The 21,944-nt window shown below is 40.8% G+C and overlaps 1 protein-coding gene across 1 annotated transcript in view; it reads right to left on the reverse strand.

The window, feature by feature from the left end:
* Window positions 1-3,755: 3,755 nt before the first annotated feature.
* LOC124788694 (general transcriptional corepressor CYC8-like) overlaps window positions 3,756-21,944 on the reverse strand; it is a 112,366-nt gene continuing 94,177 nt past the window's right edge. Inside the window, exon 3 of the mRNA XM_047255975.1 lies at window positions 3,756-3,927. Coding sequence (XP_047111931.1) covers window positions 3,756-3,927 — 172 coding nt within the window. The remainder of the gene's footprint in view (window positions 3,928-21,944) is intronic.

The following is a 21,944-nucleotide window of genomic DNA, read 5'->3' on the forward strand; positions in this document are numbered from 1 at the left end:
AAATCTCATTCTCCGAGTTTGAAATTGATCATATAATCAGCTTAACGACACACTCATTTTTGCTGACAAGAGTAATATACAGAAGACTGGAAAAGAAAATTATGGATCTGGTAGCTGACGATCAGTTCGGCTTTAGAGAAGGTAAAGACACGGGAGACGCAGTTCTGACGTCTCGGTTGATAAAGGAGGCAAGACTGAAGAAAATTTTAGATAAGTTCTTAGCATCTGTCGAACTTGTAAAAAGAGTTGGACAATGTTCAATGGCGAAAGATCTTCGAAATTATGGGAGAAATTGAGCCTAGCTACAGGGATATACGGGTAATACACAATATGTACAAAAACCAAGAGGGAACAATAAGACGGGAAGACCAAGAACGAAGTGCTCGGATTGAAAAGGGTGGAAGGCACGGATGTAGTCCTTCACCCTTCAGTTCAATCTACAATCGACGATGCAAAGCTTGAAATAAAGGAGAGGTTCAAGATCGGGATTAAAATTCAGGGTGAAACCTGCTACCTTCAATGTTTTAAGTGAAGAAGAGTTACAGTTTCTGCTGAATGGAATGAACAGTCTAATGACTACAGAATATGAATTGAAACTTGAGAACTGAGAGAAACTTAATATCCCATTTTGTGACACACGAAGCAGACGAAGAAATTCTGCTTCCTAGATAGCCAAAATAACCCAATATGGACCGAGTAAGGAGGACATAAAAAGCAGATTATCAGTGGTAAAACGGGCTTTACTGGCTTGCAGTTATCTGCAAGTTTGAACAGAAGCTTAAATTTGAAGAAGAAATTTCTGAGAATGTACATTTTGAGCACAGTATTGTATGGTAATGAAACATTGGCTGTGGGAAACCAGAACCGAAGACAATCGATCCATTTGAGCTGTAATGCTACAACGCTTCTACCGCTTTTCTTCCACGTTTAATTTGCTTTGTTTAAACATTTACTTTTGAAAATAGTGAATTCCGAAAATTTTTAATTTAATAGTAACTATCAATACGATAACTAAAAGCACTGTCTATCAAACCCTAGACAGAGTCTATGTCCAATATTTAGTGATTTCTTGTTTTATTCCTGTGGAGGCAGCTGTGTATTCGTCGAAGCTTCCTACCTTTTTAACGTGACCGGCTACATCTGTAGGATGCTGCTTGATGTCTGCCCCTCGTCTGTCATAGGATCGTTGTCTGCTGCCCGTAAACATTCTATTTGAATAAATTACTTCGAAATCTAAAAGCAGCAAACCATCGCCCCTAAAAATCGTCCATTTAAATATTAAATGCTGATAACATTTGAAATGTGGACACAGTAGTACGCGATGTGACATGTTAATCTAACGAAAATACAGTATTCTAGCAGCAGGTAGCACACGTCAAACTAGATTTGTGAATTTTGCTGCGTGTACGTTTATTAAGGATTTTGCTTCGCATAAAGCTCCACGCTATGTTCTCACAGCTATAATAAGCTCTAATTTGGTTGTCTTTAATCAGATATTCGTATTACAATTTACATTTCCAAAAACACAGTTCATACGTTTGCGATAGTCCAAAATTACGTCCTTACGTAACGTTTGCTAACAATTTAATCATTACTTCACCTCGTTCCAACCGTGCATCTTGCTGTAGTGTCCAGTGGCTGAAAAACTTCTCCCGTTATCTTCCATTAACGTTTCCAAAACTAGTGTGTATCACGTTATTTGCACAAAGCAGCTTGGATATTATTTGGTCCTCCTAGCGACGCTTGGTCCTATGAGATGACGCTAGACAGCATCCGACGGATTCACGCCGCCAAGAGGACAGTGAATATTTTCAGATCACAATTAAGATGTGTTAAGGGACGATGATAGTGATACCTCCTTTCAGTTTCGGGTTAGGAATGGTCATCCTGTCAATGAAGGTAGCGGGAACTGACGTCTCCGTTGACAGCAGGTCTTGGATCGCCAGTGGCATGAGAGTAAGTACTGCCTCCATGGACAACATGTCTAGGATCGCCAGTGCTATGCGACTAAATAATGGAACGCTCGACAGAACTCCATAGCATCCAAACCCGGTGTTTTATGGGTCTCGCCTTTACTGATGGCATCAAATATTTCCTTTTCATAACGTCCGTCATCAAGGCGTCAGCCACAGCGTGGGTTGACGTACCGTAGATATGCTGTATGACTTCCATCATCGTCAGTCGGTCTTAAGCCGAGTCTTCGTAGATGGCCATTCTGATGTCACGCTGTGTAGACAAGCGCCACTCGTCGGCTGCATCAGCAACATGGATCAGTACTCGTTGGCGTCATCGACTTTGTCTGCTAACGTGATAAATCGATGCCTTACCAGCATAAATCTATGAGGCGTCCGTGCGCGAACGACTGCGCCCTCTAAGTGTCGTCATATGTGTGCCATGATCTGTACTTTGGCCTTGTTTACAGCTGTCGATTTCTCTGGTGTGGGCGGCATTGAAACATAGTAATAGAAGTCGAGTGACCGCCGGTTCCATGAAGTAGCGTCGCGAATATACGCAATCAAAGTACGCTGGATAATCGGCCAGCCACGACCAATCCACTACTGTAGCATTGTGGGACATGCTCCTGTGCGGCAGATACGTCAGTCCCAGACATCATCGAGAGCGAGTTTGTGGTCGGGGAAAGTCAAATGAGCAGTGTTGAGCTGTCCACACCTGCTGGCCGCGGTGGTCGAGAGCGCTTAAGTAGAAGATATGTTCTGTAAAGGTAACTGGCCACAACTCTGCATCTCCCAACGCATATATTAGGGGACGATAGACATGTATCCTGTCAATGCGGCTAAATGAATGGTTCTTTTTAAATGACCAAAGTATCAACAGTCTAAGGTTCCGAGCAAGAGACCGGCGCAAGGAGAATGTCGTGGCAGCGGTTCCTTTGGAACTAGATCACTGTTAAACTAGCCACCAAGAACGATCTCCCTTGTCTGCACTGAAAAAAACTGCAACTTCCTCCGTAATTAATCGCGCGCGGTGTCGGTGGAGTGTGGAACCACACGGAGTCTATAAATTGATAAGTAGCACACCTACCACTTCGAGCTTCATCCCTCTGGCGTTGCAGAGCGTCCTGAGTAGTATTACGACGCCACTGCCGGTGGGTGAAGCTTGGGATGTAAATGCATTGTAACAGTATACGTTAGGGCAGACTGCTATGCTGATCCCTCGGAAGGAGGCTGAACCGGCGTCAGCTGCTTAAAACATTCTCTGTAACATCCGTAACTTTGGATGGGTGCATACAGTGACCTGATTTACATCTCCTCTGTGGAATGTCACCATCAGCTACAAAGGTGCGCAGACGACTCACGAGCTTTGAGGCAAGCACGACTTCGTACGATTGCAGTCGTTGTCCCCGTGTAGCATGGTGAGCACCCTCATGCTTTTCATCGTCGGCCATCAGTACAGTCCAACAAGAGCTATGAGCGGGCTGTGGTTGTTAGGAGGTATCTTCCGTAACGGCTTATTGCAGGGTCGGAGGCATCTACGGCAAAGGGTCGGCTGCAGAGGTCGGCTCGTGTGGCTAAGACTTGGCTGGGAGAAGGAAGTAGGTGCTGTGCTGTGTAGCGCCTTGTTCTCGTTGGCTGCAAGAGTACATATTCAATAGTTGATGTTCATAAGAGACAGTCATCGGAGGGTATCCGACGTCGCTTTTATGCTTGCGCAGCTTGTGTTGCTTGCGGACGTCTGGCACAGAACCGGAATGCGGTTGTCTTTCCGTAAGGCAGAAGTTGGCACAATCTTACCCTTTACGTCCATCCCATCAAAAGCTTGAGCTGGCACGGACTTTGTGTGACGGCCTTCTGCTGTTGCTCTGCCTTTGGCACGTCATTGTTCAGATCTGTACTTGGCGCGGTGTCGGAATCTGGTTTTTCGGAGAGCGAGTTTTTCCTTCGTCTGGCGAAGATTTTGGCCTCATTGCTGCGAATAAGTGACGGTGTGGGTCACACGTCGACCTGACGCGACGTTCCTGGCAACTCCCGGAACACGTGTGTGGCTGTCCGTAATACGTTATTATTTCTCGGCAGCTACCAACGTTGATATATGACGACAAATGTTTTGTTAGCCTCATCTTCACGTACCTGACTCCGTTAAGGACGGATATGTTGTGAACGTATTCCATTTTTCGACTACGTGGTTGATACGTTTCCATATAATGTGAGAGAGCAACGTTAACACCAGGTGGCACTTCAAAGGGTAGTTCGATGATGCGCAGAGAGCATAGCCAGAACTCCACGTGATAGACGATGACTGCTCCAGTCCGTCAGCGTGTTTCAACTTCAGGATGCTGGCGTGTCTGGACAGCACGTCATGACAGACGGCATCAGTTGTGATTCTTACATGATCGACGCTACTACTGATAGAATGGTGTATGTCTGCTTTAGTTGGGATGAAGGTGAAATTTGTCACGAAGGATGAACTCAATTTCAAAAGCCCCGATCGTGCATAGTTCGACTGAAAACTGAACTTGATCGTGTCTTTTCGATACACTTGAGCCGTGGCACGTCTATCAACTGTCGTAGCCCTAAGCGGCGGCGAAGTTCTAAACAAACTGTTCGCGCTCGCGAACACTGCAGACGGGACGCAAACATGACGTCCTCGCCGCTACGCTTAAGGCAAACTGCTATTAGGCCATCCGGACGCAGTGGTCATTGCAGCTGCACAGGCCACCCTAGCTCGCCTCCCGTCCGTCATAGATTCTCATCTTATACCACGCACTACTAATGTAGTCTCCCTTGCCCATTATCCTCGTTCCTCGCGGCATTTCAACGATTCCCATAAGAGCTCGAGTGTGGTGTGCATCTAAACTGATCAGATGGTCGTCATCACATTAATTATATGTGTAATGTCTGTTCTTTTTGGACAAGTCACGTAACGAACGATTAATATAGAAAGCATTAAGCCAGTCTTCATTTTAATTTAAGAATGTGAAATGTAATTATCCATCTTGTCTTTTTATAAACAGTCTGGAAGGGAGCATTCTGTAGACTCTTGCTCAGCAGCTACAGCCCAGTAGGTGTCTCCTCAACACGGGGAAATGGGAGACGGAGAGGCTGCTCCATTAATGAACTCTCCCATGCTACTGCACAAGAGGGCCCACCTCAGCTGACACAAAAGCTCATAGACTGGATGAATGGGAGAAAGTGACTTTCATATTACTTTCTTTGGCACATTTGCAATGTACGTCCTCAGTTCCTTGCTGCATATATTCCACTCTGCCTCTACAGTTTTCTATATACAGTATTCCTTTCCCCATCTATTCTGGGGAAGACTTCCTTGTTCCTTACTGTATCATTCCATCCAATTTTCAGTAGTCTTCCGTACCACCACATCCGAAACACTTCCATTCTCTTCTTTTCTGATTGGTCCACAGTCTCCTTATACAGAGGTGATAAAAGAAACTAGGTCCAAAATCTGAAAGGTGTTTGATTTATCTCCACGAATTAAAAAGGTGGAAGGTTTCACTGTAATCTCAGAAAAGTCACGCAGCCAGTGTTCACAACTTTCACCAGGTGTCTTACTGTTAATGAAGGCTGTACTAGGGGCACACTCCATGTTACATTGGCATAACGACAACATTGTTCCTACTGAGTTCAATATTCCTGTGTTATCGACGACATAATGTATGAATCTGAAAACAAGATAACTTTTATCCCACCCGCCACACGCGTCACTGAATATGTCCAGGTGCTTAAAATCACGTGCCATATTTGTGAATGTGAAGTCGTGCAACACGAATATAACTTCGTCATATCCTTTTCCTCCTATGATCTCTTGACAACAGTAGAAAAGTCACTATGAGACAGAACAGGAATGTCAAGGGAATACAGAGATAATTAGTGCCTATAAAACACGTCACTAGTGGATATATTTGGCATTTTTCTAAAAATTTGTCACAATACCTTCATAATCATTCTTTTCCGTGGCCATGATTTTGGGGCTTTCTTTCTTCTATAGAACGTTTCTGCTTTCACCTTGTATACATCATTTTCTGTCTTTAGCTGCATTTCTTCTCTTTGAAGTCTCAAATCAAATGGTTCAAATGGCTCTGAGCACTATGGGACTTAACTGCTGAGGTCATCAGTCCCCTAGAACTTGACCTACTTAAACCTAACTAACCTAAGAACATCACACACATCCATGCCCGAGGCAGGATTCAAAGCTGCGACCGTAGCAGTCGCGCGGTTCCGGACTGAAGCGCCTAAAACCGCTCGGCCACCGCGGCCGGCTTTGAAGTTTCATTTTGCCCTTTTATTTGTAGTGCTCTTTCACCTGTGGGTAATGACTCATTTCTGCTTGAAATGCTGCAGATATCACATCTATAAAAACTGAATTTTATGTTGAATTTAGAATTTAATAAATTTCGATTAGATACATCAGGTAACCCCTTTCAATTGTACAGATGATGATTTTTTCTAACATTCAGATCTGAAGGAGGGACAATTTCTGACTTAAACTCTCGCTTCAATGATTTGGCCTGTATGTGAAAGATGTAATGTGGTTATTAACTGCTTCAGACACCTCTGACCCTTTTCTTTTATGTATATGGTAGTATTTTCCACGAATATCTTTCAGTGCTGCACCTAGAGTCTACATGGTGTTTGCAAAGTCCGTACTTCTCGCGACGTGATACCATTTACAGCAATAAAGGCTTTCACAAACTGGTATCTTGTTCACCTTTTGACCATCTCTAACACACATTTCATTAGCATAAACCAATTCATAGAAACTGCAGCTCCAGATCTTGTCTAGAACTACGCTGCTTTATGGGTTCATAGAATCATTCCAGCTAAGTTGTAGTTCTGCCCTCTATTTCTTCAAATACTTGAAAAATTTTTGATTTATGTTCAGGACCCACATTTTCAAAACATTTTAATCTCTTACACTTACAGTTTCGACCGAGCTCAAGAGATGATAAACACATAGTTTTCACAACCGCCAACATTGTGCCTTGGGCTGCTCTCATCTTAGAAGACTTCTCTGCACAAGAACAATTTCGAATGTCATTTACTTCACCTTCCACACTTTCCATAGCCCTAGCAGAAACACCACTGCAATGACAACGACCAGTAGCTTGCGAACTGAAGCCACGAAATAATCATTTTTAAAACAAGAGACTAACAACAATAACAACAGGGCTGCCAACAGAGCTTGGAAACAATAAAAGTTCTGAAACATGTGGGAATGAAAGTCATCAGTTTTTCGTACGCCTAAACTGGCATCCAGCATTATTCCCGTACATGTATAATTTTCAGGCCGTTACTATACAGTGACGTCACTCCTCAGCTATGCACTGCCACTCATCTCGTTTTCGGCAGAAAGGTGACGCCCATCAATTTCCCCTGTCGTTCTTCAAATGTTAAAGTCTCATATACGAACTGCCTTCGTTTACTGACGTGCCTGAACCACATTCTATATGCTGATGACAATACACAGCTAGTCTTTAACTAAGAAAACTCTGAACGTGGAAACAATACCCGGAAGAGAGCATGTTTAAGGATAACTTGAAATTAAACTACAATAGTACCAAATTAATGTACAATGATCTCATTAGAAAGGAAGTAATATAAGTTATTAGTGAAGGGAAATAATTATTTTATGAATTTTTTCTTTTAGAGGCCTTCAAAATAACGGCTGGCCGAACAGCAAAAGAATGGGAGGGAAGAGACCTGAAGATCTCTTGGTAAAGGGAATAAGTTTTCAAAACAATCAATAAGTGTTTAATGGGAAGAGTAGTATATGTGCTTAGTAAAAGTAAAGATTGCAATGTCGAGATTCATGCTGCGAATTACAAGGGTGCACTGTGCAACAAGTATATTAGTCAGGGAAAAGGGTACGTGATGACGACTGTTGCGGGCGCCACATCCACCTTACTGGCTGGTAGTTGTGGAATACAGTTTCGTAACCAGTTTGAAAAAATAGGAAAGCACATGACTTTGTCGCTATTGAAATCTTTCGATGAACCAGTCATGATTAAACCATTACACCTGAAGTGCAAGTTATGTGAAACAGGAGAAATACCTCCAGACTGCAAGAAGACTTCAGAGTTCGAGTTCCCAAGAACCATCAGTTCATTATGTCATGCTCCCAACATACTGACACGAATTGTTTAGAAAAACTGAAAAAAAATTGAAGTAGCTGAACTCAGGGAAGATCAGTTTGGATTTCAGAGAAGTTTGGGAACATTCTACGCAATACTGGTGCCATGATTTATCTGTGAAGATAGATTACAGAAAGGAAACCTATGTAGATAGCCTTTATAGATATAGAGAATTTATGAAGGTAGTAGTTAAGAAAATCCAGTGACTGCAATATCATTTGACATTTGTAAATAAACCAGACTGTAATTGTAATTGTCGAAGGACGTTACAGGCAAGCAGTAGTTGAGAGGGGATCCCACATGTTATTTAGTATGTAAATTGGGCAAGTAGTAAAGGAAACCGAGAAGAAATTTGAAAAGGAAACTAGTGTGAACGGAGAAGAAAAAAGAACTTTAAGGTACTGACAGAAATAGATTATGAAATGAGACGCTGATAGTAGTTCATGAGGTTTACTGTACGGGTAGCAAAACAGCCAATGTTGCAGAAAAAAAGTATATAAAATGCAGACTGTGTATTGCACGATATGAACATCTGAAAAAGAAAATTAAGTACATCTAAAATAAATCTAATCACCACGAAATCTTACTTGAATGTTCTCTGCAGTGTACCCATTGTGGTAATATTTACCTTGAGCGAAGCTTCTGCAGAGGTGAAATGTGGGAATTTAAGCTTTAGGAAGACTTTCTTGAAAGTTCAAGGTATTTGTCTGCAGTGAATCCAGTGTAGAGTTATTTCCATGAAATAAAGTCTTCTAGATGAAACTTGAAAGGTAAGCAGTTCTGAAAACCAGACAATAGAAGCCTTCGAAACGCGTTGCTACAGGTGGACGCTCTAGATTTTATGGGTAGAGCGTAAAAATAATTGAGGTATACTGAATCGAGTTTGAGGAAATATAAATTAATTGCAAAACAACGGATTGGTTGACAGTATAGGTCCTAAGCCTTGAAGGAAGTGTTAATTTCGTAATGCATGCAAGAGTGGTGGGTAAAAATCATAGAGGGAGACCACGCGATGAACACAATAAGCAGTATCAAATGGATGTATTGTAAGTAAATGAAACATCTACAGCCGTCCTTATGGTGTCATTTATTGTGTAGCTACCAGTTTCGGCGGTTCAGTGCACCATCTTCAGACTTTAGTGGATGTGGAAGGGGCTTTGACGATCCATATATACGATGCATCTGTTGCCAGCATAATTGGTTTACGCAGACTGCCTGTATCTATGATGTCTTCTCTCCAGTCAAAAGGATGGACGTACAAATGGATTTAGGTTGCAAATCTAGCAAATGAAGAAGCTTTCACTGTGTGGAGTCGTGTTGACGGCTGGACCAGACAAGTCGTGGGACTGGACTACTAAAAAACACAACTAGAAAATACCGAACAGACGACCTATGACTTCGGTGAAGGAACAGGATGGATCGCCTTTATCCAGGTATGAATACCAGTGCTACTGGTTACTTCTTGTGGGAAACAGATTCATGTGAAGTCTTTCGTCCAATCACATAGTGGATGGGTTCATCTACTGAACAGTGCGGAGCTGTAACGAATTCTTTCCGCAAGTGAATGAACCAGTTATCTACAGGCTTAAGGATGACAAAGAGGTATGGAAAAGGGGGTCGTTACTGATGCCACTACGGTTGCTTTTCAGTGATGATATATGTGATTACATACTACTCATTATATGTGACCACTAGACGTACTCTGCTCCCTTAAAAATGATTAAATTTTGCTACATGATGCTACGACAATATGTGGACAAAATAACCACAAAAACATAAATATTCAGTCGATAGCAATACTTCTCTCCTCTGTTGACGTATCAAATACTATGTCTAGAATGTGAATAATTTATTTCGCAGTATCTGTAACGGATCCCATCTTTTACTCAAGCGGTGCTTTTAATTTTCATTCACGCAGATTAATGAATTCAGTATCTCTCTATTCATTATTCGATCTATCAATCTCAACCTCAGCGTTCGTTTGCTACCACATTTCGAAATCCTCTACGCTCTACCTGTTTATCGTTCATGTTTTAATTCCGTACAAGGCAACACTCCACGCTTTTAGTATGCCATAGCGAAACGTGATTCCCTGAGGATTGTCTGATCTTTTTAACGTATGTCTTGTTTTCAAGACAGCATGCATTCCGTTTGTTTGATCCTTTAAGTCAGCACCCACATCTACATAAACATATATATACATGGCTACTCTGCAATTCGCTCTTAGGCGTTTGGCACAGAACCCCTTCCAGACAGTTACTTGACCGTTCCATTCTCTAAAGGGCCTAGGGAAAAATAAACACAAAAATTTTTCAGTGTAAAGGCGATCTCAGGACTTATGATGGTCCCAATGTAGTTGGGAGCCAATGAAACTATACCGTCATTCATAGGAGGAAGCTGGTGACTGAACTGTTGTGAAAAGATCTCGTGGACAAAATCACTTAGTGTTGAGCATTGCCACCCTCAATTAACTTATCATATTCACGAAATTGTGTCATCCATTTCATGGTAATACAAAACTAAAGCCAATATTTCAAGTTTTTCTATGTATTCCATCAACATTATCTGGTAAGAATCTAATGCCTAGCGGCAGTACGCCGGTAGAGGAAAGAAAGACGTGGTACAGACATCTTCTACAGTTGATTTCTTTTTGAAGTGTTCTACCAATAAAACGCGGACTTTAGTTGACCTTCCCCTGGATACTTTATTTGTAATAGTTTCTGTTTACGTTGTTCGCAGTTGTAATCCCTAGACCTTTAGTTCAGTAAATTTTCGTGTAACGTATATTCTAGTGCTCGGATGGTGGAGAACCTCATACTTTTCATTGTTTTTAATTTTCTCTTTTTATTCCACAAAGATATCTCGACTAAATAATTTTGCAATTCGCTTTCAAATTATCATGGTCCTACGGGGTGCTGAGGGACATTACCCTCACACAACTTCACACAGCTGATTGGATTGCCCCCTAATAGATTTATATAAACTGAGAGAAAGCAGGTATTATTTAAGTTTCATTGCATGACTTCCTGTGAGTTGGAATGAACTCTGATTTTTAAATTACAATACGATGAGTATACCTCAACTTCTTCGTTTCGCATTAAATACCTTTCAAAATTTATCCTTTCCTGCTTGCTCAGGAGACCAGTGTACAGACTGAACAACTTCAGAGATAGACACACCATTCTCAACTGCCTACACCCTTTCGTGTTCTTAGGTTCTTCTAGTTTCTGTGCGAGTCGTAGTCAACTTATCGCTATCTGTGTTTTCCCCCTACTACTTCCATAATTACAAAGAGTGCATTTATAACACAGAAATGACTCATTTCCTACTTTGCTTTCCGTGTCTCTTCTCGGCACATTCGAGCATCTTTGGCTCGGGGTGGTGGAAGCAGCTGTAGTCCATTCCGCGAGGACGTGTCCGGAGCAGGGAGAAATGGGCAGTATGTTCTGAGTCGGGGAGCAGCGCAGTTACGCAGTTAGCAGGCACAGCTACGGGAAGTGTTGTACTCTGGCTTGCCAACGGCTGCGGCTGCTGGTCGTTGAGTGGCATCGGTATCAGACTCCGCATTGAAGTCCACTGTTGTTTGAATTTGAATGAAATACGATACCGTGGTGGACTAAACGAACACCGTTATATCACAAGGAGAGGAGTTGTTTCCTTATGGAGCCACGTCAATGAAAGGAATATTGAATTCACCGGAACCTATTTCAGTAATTGCTATTTAAAGTTCTTTTTCGAGCCTCACTATTCAGTTAAATTAGCAACTCCTTTAGAGCTCACTGGTGGCTCCTCCACTTTGACAATGGTCTTTACTCACCTAACTACTTAGACACTGGGGCTTGTAATTTAGAACGTTTTGTTACCGTGTGGGGTTGGCGCTAAGATCGAGAGTCACCAAGTCTAAGAAGTCATACATTTACTGATGTTTACCGTTGATGTTTGATATGCTGACTGATTTAATATTGCGGACCACACTGATATCCGGGAAGAATGATAGGAGGAATTCTATTATTGTTGTTTAAGAATTAGTTTTGTAATTGTTACTGTCTTGAATATTTTAGTTGTTTCATATTTAACGCGTTGCCGAGATGTTCCAGAAGATACGTGGAACTCCTTACGATAGTGATTTGTTGAAATATAACCTCAGCATGTTTCGCTGTCGGAATATTAACTTTTCAACACTTCTAGTGTGAGTGCATCTCCTACTTTGTACGATATTAACTTTCAGACACTCGTTGTAAATTTCTTACAGTAACTTCTCGCGGCGTTGGATCGTTAAACATAGGGCTGTGGCACGGTTGCACGGAATATAATAGCCACAGGTCGAAATGGGTAGCGTAAGAATTGTAGTTGTTGTCCCATGAATGCTACTAATGGTATTTATTTTTCAGATGATAAGAACTATTTTGGTATTTAATCAGTTAAATGCCCAATGCGCAAATTAAGCATTGACGATTGTATCCCATGTGTGCACTCCGTCTGAGTAGCTTCTAGCGAAATTTGTTGTGCTCTGTTGTTACGCAGGAAACAAAAGATAATGTACATAGAGAAGCAGTATAAATATTGAGTCAAAATGCAATATATTACAATTTAACTATATCTGCAAATAATTGAAATATAACGGCTTTCAAAGAAAGGAGTCCAGTCAGATCAAAAATAATAATGAAACAGAAAATTTTAGTACATGTATCACACTTCAGCTATTTAGAAAGTGACATTACATGTAACTACGACAAAGATATTGAGGGGCAGGTTAATATGTATCTGCGGAACAATTGGGAGAACTTTGGGAAGGAAAACAAGAAAAGATACATATAGGAATTTCTCTAAAGTAGTTTCTATACCTTCTCTGCTATATGGTTCCGAATCATGGACAGTAACAAGAAAAGATAAATCAAGTATACAAGCAGCAGAGATGAAGTTCTCGAGATATGTAGGAGTCTCTAATAAAAAGGATAAAATAAGGAATTAAAAAATAGTATCAAGTTAAAAAATCTTTTCTGTTGATGACAAGGTAGAAGAGAACAGAAGGTAGTGGACGAATAGTGCTGATAGAATGACAGGAAACAGGTTGCCAAAAAATACAATGTAATATCGGCCGACTGGAAAAAGAGAACTAGATAGACTTCGCAAGAGATGGATGACAGAGACCGGAAAGAGTTATTACACCTAATCCTTGGAAGGAGATGATGATTTTGCTGTACCAATTCTGTGCTGGGTTCATAAAATCAATTTATTAGCTAATTGTGTGTTTTTGGCTACTATTTTGCCCAGATATACTTGTTTCAATAAATTACTTTCTTAACCAATTGTATATTTTCATCATCGTCATCATCATCATCATTTAAGACTGATTATGACTTTCAGCGTTCAGTCTGGAGCATAGCCCCCCTTATAAAATTCCTCCATGATCCCCTATTCAGTGTTAACATGGGTGCCTCTTCTGATGTTAAACCTATTACTTCAAAATCATTCTTAACCGAACCCAGGTACCTTCTCCTTGGTCTGCCCCGACTCCTCCTACCCTCTACTGCTGAACGCATGAGTCTCTTAGGTAACCTTGCTTTTCCCATGCGTGTAACGTGACCCCACCATCTAAGCCTGTTCACCCTGACTGCTACATTTATAGAGTTCATTCCCAGTTTTTCTTTGATTTCCTCATTGTAGACACCCTCCTGCCATTGTTCCCATCTACTAGTACCTGCAATCATCCTAGCTACTTTCATATCCGTAACCTCAACCTTGTTGATAAGGTAACCTGAATCCACACAGCTTTCGCTCCCATACAACAAAGTTGGTCGAAAGATTGAACGGTGCACAGATAACTTAATCCTGGTACTGACTTCCTTCTTGCAGAAGAGAGTAGATCGTAGTTGAGCGCTCACTGCATTAGCTTTGCTACACCTCGCTTCCAGTTCTTCCGCTATGTTGCCATCCTGTGAGAATATGCATCCTAAGTGTTGTGGACTGGCAAGACAGCCAGTCCACAGTGACGGGTAACCGAAAGGCACGCGCTTAAACTCACGCAGGCTGGCGTGAGATCTGAAACAGGATACGTAATGAATGCTATAAAGAAAAGTACGTAGCTGCTGGAATACTTAACTTAAATCCACAATTGGTGAACATTGGTCTTGTTACTGTACATGCTTCATTAGATACATAGCAAAGGATAAATGGCGCCTTGCTAGGTCGTAGCAATTGACTTAGCTGAAGGCTATGCTAACTATCGTCTCGGCAAATGAGAGAGTAATTCTCAGTGAACCTTTCCTAGCAAAGTCGGCTGTACAACTGGGGAGAGTGCTAGTAAGTCTCTCTAGACCTGCCGTGTGGCGGCGCTCGGTCTGCAATTACTTACAGTGGCGACACGCGGGTCCGACGTATACTAGCGGACCGCGCCGATTTAAAAGGCTACCACCTAGCAAGTGTGGTGCCTGGCGGTGCCACCACACTAAGTACTTGAAACCGTCCACCTGTTCTAACTTTGTTCCTCCTATTTGGCACTCAATCCGTTTATATTTCTTTCCCACTGACATTACTTTCGTTTTGGAGATGCTAATCTTCATACCAAAGTCCTTACATTTCTGATCTAGCTCTGAAATAGTACTTTGAAAACTTTCAATCGAATCTGCCATCACAACTAAGTCATCCGCATATGCAAGACTGCTTATTTTGTGTTCACATATCTTAATCTCACCCAGCCAGTCTATTGTTTTCAACATATGATCCGTAAATTATATGAACGACAGTGGAGATAGGTTGCAGCCTTGTCTTACCCCTGAAACTACTCTGAACCATGAACTCAATTTACCGTCAACTGTAACTGCTGCCTGACTATCCTTGTAAAGACCTTTAATTGCTTGCAAAAGTTTGCCTCCTATTCCATAACCTCGTAGAACAGACAATAACTTCCTCCTAGGAAGCCGGTAATATGCCTTTTCTAGATCTATAAAGCATAGATACAATTCCCTGTTCCACTCATAACACTTCTCCATTATCTGCCGTAAGCTAAAGATCTGGTTCTGACAACCTCTAAGAGGCCTAAACCCACACTGGTTTTCATCCAATTGGTCCTCAACTAATACTCGCACTTTCCTTTCAACAATACCTGAGAAGAATTTACCCACAACGCTGATTAAAGAGATACCTCTGTAGTTGTTAGAATCTTTTCTGTTTCCATGTTTAAAGATTGATGTGATTACTGCTTTTGTCCAGTCTGATGGAACCTGTCCCGACTCCCAGGCCATTTCAATTATCCTGTGTAGCCATTTAAGACCTGACATTCCACTGTATTTGATGAGTTCGGACTTAATTTCATCCACCCCAGCTGCTTTATTGCACTGCAGTCTTTTGACCATTTTCTCCACTTCCTCAAATGTGATCCTATTTCCATTTTCCATCACCATTCCTATCCCATTCTACCTCGAAATCTGAAACATTACTGATCGCATTTTCACCTGCATTGAGCAACTCTTCAAAATATTCCCTCCATCTGCCCAAGGCATCCACAGGATTCTCCAGCAGTTTTCCTGACCTGTCCCAAGTTCTTGTCATTTCCTTCTTACCTCCCTGTCGAAGACTGCTAATTTCACTCCAGAATGGTTTTTCAGCAGCTTGACCCATAGTCTCCATCCTGTTTCCAGAGTCTTCCCAAGATTTCTTCTTGGATGCTGCAATTATCTGTTTGGCTTTGTTTCTTTCTTCAACATAACTTTCTCTGTCTACCTGAGTTCTAGTATGTAGCCATTTTTGATACGCCTTCTTTTTCCTTTTACAGGCTGCCTTGAGTGTGTCATTCCACCAAGCTGTTTGCTTCATCCCACTTTTACACACTACTGTTCCAAGACATTCTTTAGCCACTTCTAGTACTGTGTCCCCGTACCTTGTCCATTCCATTTCCAATGACTGTATTTGACTACATTCTGAGATCGCTGTTATGTACTTGTGCCTGATTTCCTTATCCTGAAGTTTCTCCACTCTTATCCTCCCACAGATAGACCTGACCTCCTGCACTTTCGGCCTCACAATCCCAATTTCACTGCAGATTAAATAATGATCGGTGTCATCAAAGAATCCCCTGAATACACGTGTGTCTCTCACAGCCTTCCTGAATTCCTGATCTGTTATTATATAGTCAATGACAGATCTGGTTCCCCTGCCTTCCCAAGTATACCGGTGAATGTTCTTATGTTTCCCGTTCCTGTTGGCCTCCATATCCCCTCCAAATTTACCCATAACCTTTTCATACCCCTCTGTTCGATTTCCAATCCTGGCGTTAAAATCAACCATGAGCAGGACACTGTCATTGTCCTTTACTCTAACAACTACATCACTGAGTGCCTCATAAAAACTATCCATCTTATCTTGATCTCTCCCTTCACAATGCGAATATACTGACACAATCCTAATTTTATTGCTAGACACTGTCAAATCTATCCACATCAGTCGTTCGTTTACATACCTTATTGCAACTACGCTGGGTTCCATTTCTTTCCTGATGTAAAGCCCTACACCCCATTGTGCTGTTCCTGCTTTGACTCCTGACAGGTAGACCTTGTATTCTCCCACTTCCTCTTCTTTCACCCCCTTACCCGAATGTCACTAACAGTTAAAACGTCCAGTCCCATCTTACTTGCAGCCTCTGCCAGCTCTACCTTCTTCCCAGAGTAGCCCCCATTGATATTAATAGCTCCCCATCTCATTACCATTCGTTTTTAATTAATAAATTTTTCAACTTGCCATTCTGCACGTCATTCACCCAGATCTTGCCCCACGCATCCCTGAGCTACACCTCTTGCCGCGTTAGTACCTACATGGTCACAAAAGAAACATTTACAGTCCATCAGTGTGCAATTACTCCGTTTTACAGAATGAGTAGTCATTGAGCAGAAATTTATGGTGAAAACTTTCAGTAGTTTTCTATTTAGCTGAGTGGTTCTAATTTCGGTCATAAACCATTGTCTGGTTAAGCAGGCATAAATGGCTAGGTTTGAAAATGATCTATGACGGAAACTAGTAGGAATGTGCAAAATAAAAGGCAACTGAAGGTTTCCACCAAGAATTTCGACGATTATTTAGCAGCTGATTTTCCCAACCTATATGTATGTAGATTGCTCCATTTGGTTATGGGAAGGGGTGCTTGCTGACGACTTCCGCGTCCAGCACTCCCTCCGGTGACCTGTGCAAGGTCAGGGCAGCGCTCCCACTTGCTGTTGGCGGCATCCGCTGCGCGGGTCGTGATTTCTCTCGGGCCACTGGTGCTGCGGATTCATCACCGCTATCTGCGCCAGGCAGACGCAAGAGGGCAACCCGAGGAGGTCACACCCACAATTCATTTCTTCACTCGACGTATTTAAGCACATGCTCCGACCTAGTAGCACAGAAGTACATTCCGCTTTTGCCCCCTTTATGACAGAAAGTTGATGGAAGTTCCAGTAAGTACAATACGATTTCCAAGACACTATCTTTTACTGGAATGTAAATTTGAGTCATTTTCAACTGCTTTTTCGTCAGTTTTCTGAGTACTTTGATGCGGTCCAATCGAATTCCTTTCTTGTGCCAACCCCCAAATTTATAATAATCGTTACACCTAACGTGACGAACTTTTTCTTTGAATTTATTCCAAACTCTGTCTTCCTACACCACTTCTTTCCTCAACAGGTGCATCTGTTACCCTTTAAATTATTCCCCGGCGACTTAATAGTCCTTTCGTGCGGTCATTCCTTCATCTCAGTGTTTTCTATATGTTTCCGTCTTCTCCGACTTACTGGAGAACCTCCTTCGTTTCCCACAGTACATGATCCAATATGATACAGTGCTGCGCTCCAAACGTACACTCCGAGAAACACTTTCCTCAAATTAAAGCCGATGTTTGATATTAGCAGAATTCCTTTGGGCAGAAATGCCCTCTTCGTATGTCTAATTTGTTTATTATGTTTTTTCTTCGGCCTTCATGCATGATTTTGCTTTCAGGGTATCATAACTCCTTCACTTCGTCCTGACCCCAATTTTGAAGTGAATTTATTGCCTACACTTACATCTCCTGCTTCCCACTACCTTTGTGTTCTTTCGGTTTACTATACGTTCGTACTGGGTACCCATTATGCTGATCATTATGGTCAACGAGTCTTGCAATTCTTCTTCCTTTACGTTGAGGATAACAATATCAGAGAATGTTATCATTTAGATAGTTTCATCCAGATTTGTAGTCTCACCGTTGAGCCGTTATTTTCATTGCTTCTTCAACGTACAGATTGAACAGGAGTGGCCGATGGCTATATTCGTGTGCATAAAATTATTCGGAAAAATGTGGCGTGATAGTTTCAAAGAAATATTGCTGTGTAACAGTACCAACATAGCTTCGTGACGTAATTTCTCAGGTAGTGCTGCGGATAAAATGGTATAAGAACACGCAGAAGCAGAATAGATCATGCCCTACTGATATTATCATTAACCTATACATCGTTCTAAAATGTCTGCCCATATCATTCACCTGTCATTGTTTCTGATTTCCAACCAGATGATCTATCTCTTTTGAGACTATTAGCATTTGTATCTCTTCCCTTTGCGACAGCTCTCTCGTTCCTGTTACTAGTGCAGCGAGTGTGGGTGAAAGCTGATTCTCTTGCACCCTTCAAATAGAATATTATATTTCGTCTCTTTCAACTTTCATTCGTTTGTAATTATGGCTCTGAAAATCCATATTATCTCCTGTTTTATCAATGCCACTTGCTATTTGTCATTGTATATCGAGTAATGTTGATCTTCCGCTAAGGTCTGGTGTTACTGGCTAGAGGAATGTCATGAAAATGTTGACGTGTTTTTGAACTTTTCTTCTAGATACTGTACGTGAAAATGGTGCTTTACTTGTCTGTTCCCTTGTTTTGTCTCAATCTATACACAACGCTGTTCAGTAACCACAAGAAAAAGAGCAAAACATGAGCTAAATGACGGAAATATTAAAATGAAGGAAAGTTGTGGCAGTTTTGTAAATAAGAATTTCCTTATACCTGAATGTAAACAAAAGGTCTCCAATACTGAATTAATTCAGCTTTTAAGTTTGACATTGTCAGTAGAAGACAAAATCATTTTAATTAGTTGTTAACGTAGTTTCCGGTCTACTGCTAAATTGCATATTAATATTACGACTATTCTAGGACACTGAATCCTTGACTCGGATTTCTAATTGGACTTAAATTGGATAAAGAATCTTAAAAATCCTCAGATAAATTTCGTATATATTTACGAGGATTTACGTGACGTTCAAAGTAAACGATTTTGGGACACTTAATGGCCACTCATCAGAATTTAACTGTGGGCTGTGATGTGAATAGTCTCATAGTATAAGTTTCTAATTTTTTGAAAAGGTATGTTCATTTATTTTTACAAATTCCCAACAATCACAGCCTGGACAAAACAATTCAGAAACCAATCAAGCGCCAGAACAAGAAACATTGAGATAATGACAGCATATTTTTCTGTGAAGGTAAATTGACATTTTAGTGCTCAAAGATGTCAAGCAACGACTTGATATATTTGGTTGAATTTCGTGCTTGACATCAAAAAACCAACGAAATGACTCTACTTTCCAGGTTTCTGCAGAAAACTGAAAGGTAATTTTGTGTTATTTTGCTGCAACTTGTCTGTTGGCATTGGTGCTCTGAATCCAAAATCGGTAATTATGTTACTAGTTTAGGGATAACTAATTGAAAAGAGCTTATGGTTAGCGCAGTCCTTTCGTATTAATAATAATAATTACTCTGTATCATAGAGTATTGAGTACAGGTTCGAAAATGAACCTCAACAAAATACGAAACAAGGGGTAGCAAAACAAGGAAAACTTACAAACGTATTCGCAATGCAAAATAAAAGGAGACGCTTTTGTTTCGGACTCTGGCAGAAACATACTTCATAAAACGAATTCCTATGTTTTCACTTGTAAGTGCAATACAGAATGTTAACGAGAACGTCATAAATGAAACGTAGAAATATTTGCATTGCCTTGAAAATAAAAACTCTGAAAATATCTGTGTTCAGGCATCAGTAGAGGCTACTGAAGTGAATCTTAGGCGGGGAAAACAACGGCTAAAAAAGTGATAGGGCTAATGAATGCACTTTTAAATGACATCAGTCATACAGTTTAACTGGAAGATTGGCTGTATACTAATGCATGTTTGAAAGAACGTCTATATTGTAATACATAACAGATTAAGGAGAATCTTCCAGTTATTGCTTGATAATACTACACCTAAGGCGCGAACGGCCAGAACAACAGTGGTAGTGTTATTTCTGGCAATATTTATATTCGTATCCATGACCGTACTGTAAACTTTGAAGTTACGAAGTTCATTTTGGATGATAACACAGAAAGTGCTCCTATGGTCATTGAAATAACATAAAAGTTCATGAGGTATTTATTAATGACAATTTCATAAGATGTTCTTTAATGACAGTTATGACTTGAAAGACGTCGTCAGGTACCATTTTACATGTTCTTACCTTCGTGAAAACTTTGGGTATTAATTCAGTTGACAACAAGTTGACGTATATAATCAATGTAAAAACCTAAAATCGATGTATATGGAGGAGTCCTTGTGTATCATGCTAATTGTACTGAAACAGCAGAATGAAGTGTACATAAGAGAGGAGCCAAAATGTTTCATACAAGTATGGAAAAGCATCTAAAAATTACGAAAATAAAGCTGCCGATTTGGTTTTGATTATGTGAAAAACTTCCCGCTTCCGAATATTCCTGTACAGGAAAGTTTTTTCCAGGCAGTAAGTTTGTGTTAACGTTTTTAGTATCCATGATCTGAAAAGCAACAAGCCCAAAATCTATCTTTATCTTGAGAGCAAAGATCTTGAATCTTCTGGAGGTAAAAGAAGCCTTCATTTTAGTGACATTTCGCCAAGACAAAACAAGACCCAAGCAGTTGATTTTTGTTAATGTCTGCTGTTGAAAATATAACTCAGAAATTCCCTGTTCGTGGTCACTCGAATTCACCGTGTGGCAGTGATTTTGATGCTACAAAGCATCTCCTGAAAAAATAGATCGAATTTATGAGACAGAGAAATACGTGGTGCTTATATTGAAAGCTACTAAAACAGATCTTTTAACTATTAATTAAGTTTCCTTCCAAGATATCATAAGTTTCAGAATTTGGAAGGCTCATTCATACAAAAAACTTAGAAACTCAGTCGGAAACTCTGGTAGAGAAGAACTACATGATATACTCATACAAACAGCAAGAACACTCCCGTTACAGTGATAGTATAGTCACATGTTAATGGAATCATTCCGTCAGCTCTCACTCTGAGGAACACAAGTACCTCTCCAAACTTATCCACCAAATTGATCTATCTTTCAGAAAGAATAAGTTTAGAAATATAACACAATAGGTAGATCTACAAAAATTATACTCCGGGTTATGGACAACAATGTTCACTCATTCAAAATCGTCAGTAAAGCATTGTATTGCGCCTGAAATGCGAGCACTATAGTTCTAGGCACCCTCGACTCATGTTTCTGTTTCAACCATAATTCCTTCGTTGTGGTTTTAGGTTCTCGTCAATATCAAGGACCTGCGAGTCCTACCGTCCTAAAGCCTTACTTGGTGGGGTGCGAAACCCTTTATTCCCGCATGTCTACTATTTCTACTACCCTGAAGTTGGTTTACAACGACAGCTTAGCTCCTACCGTGATGAATCACCATATATGTTTATTTCATCGTTTTGTTTAACTTGCCTTACCAGTGCAGTCTAAATCTAATTAAAAATGCTTTTATTAGAACATAAAAGAACGACAATTATGCTATAAAAATTGGGTTGCTCCACTACTTTA

Source organism: Schistocerca piceifrons, chromosome 3 (genome assembly GCF_021461385.2).
Source record: "Schistocerca piceifrons isolate TAMUIC-IGC-003096 chromosome 3, iqSchPice1.1, whole genome shotgun sequence".
NCBI lineage: Eukaryota > Metazoa > Arthropoda > Insecta > Orthoptera > Acrididae > Schistocerca > Schistocerca piceifrons.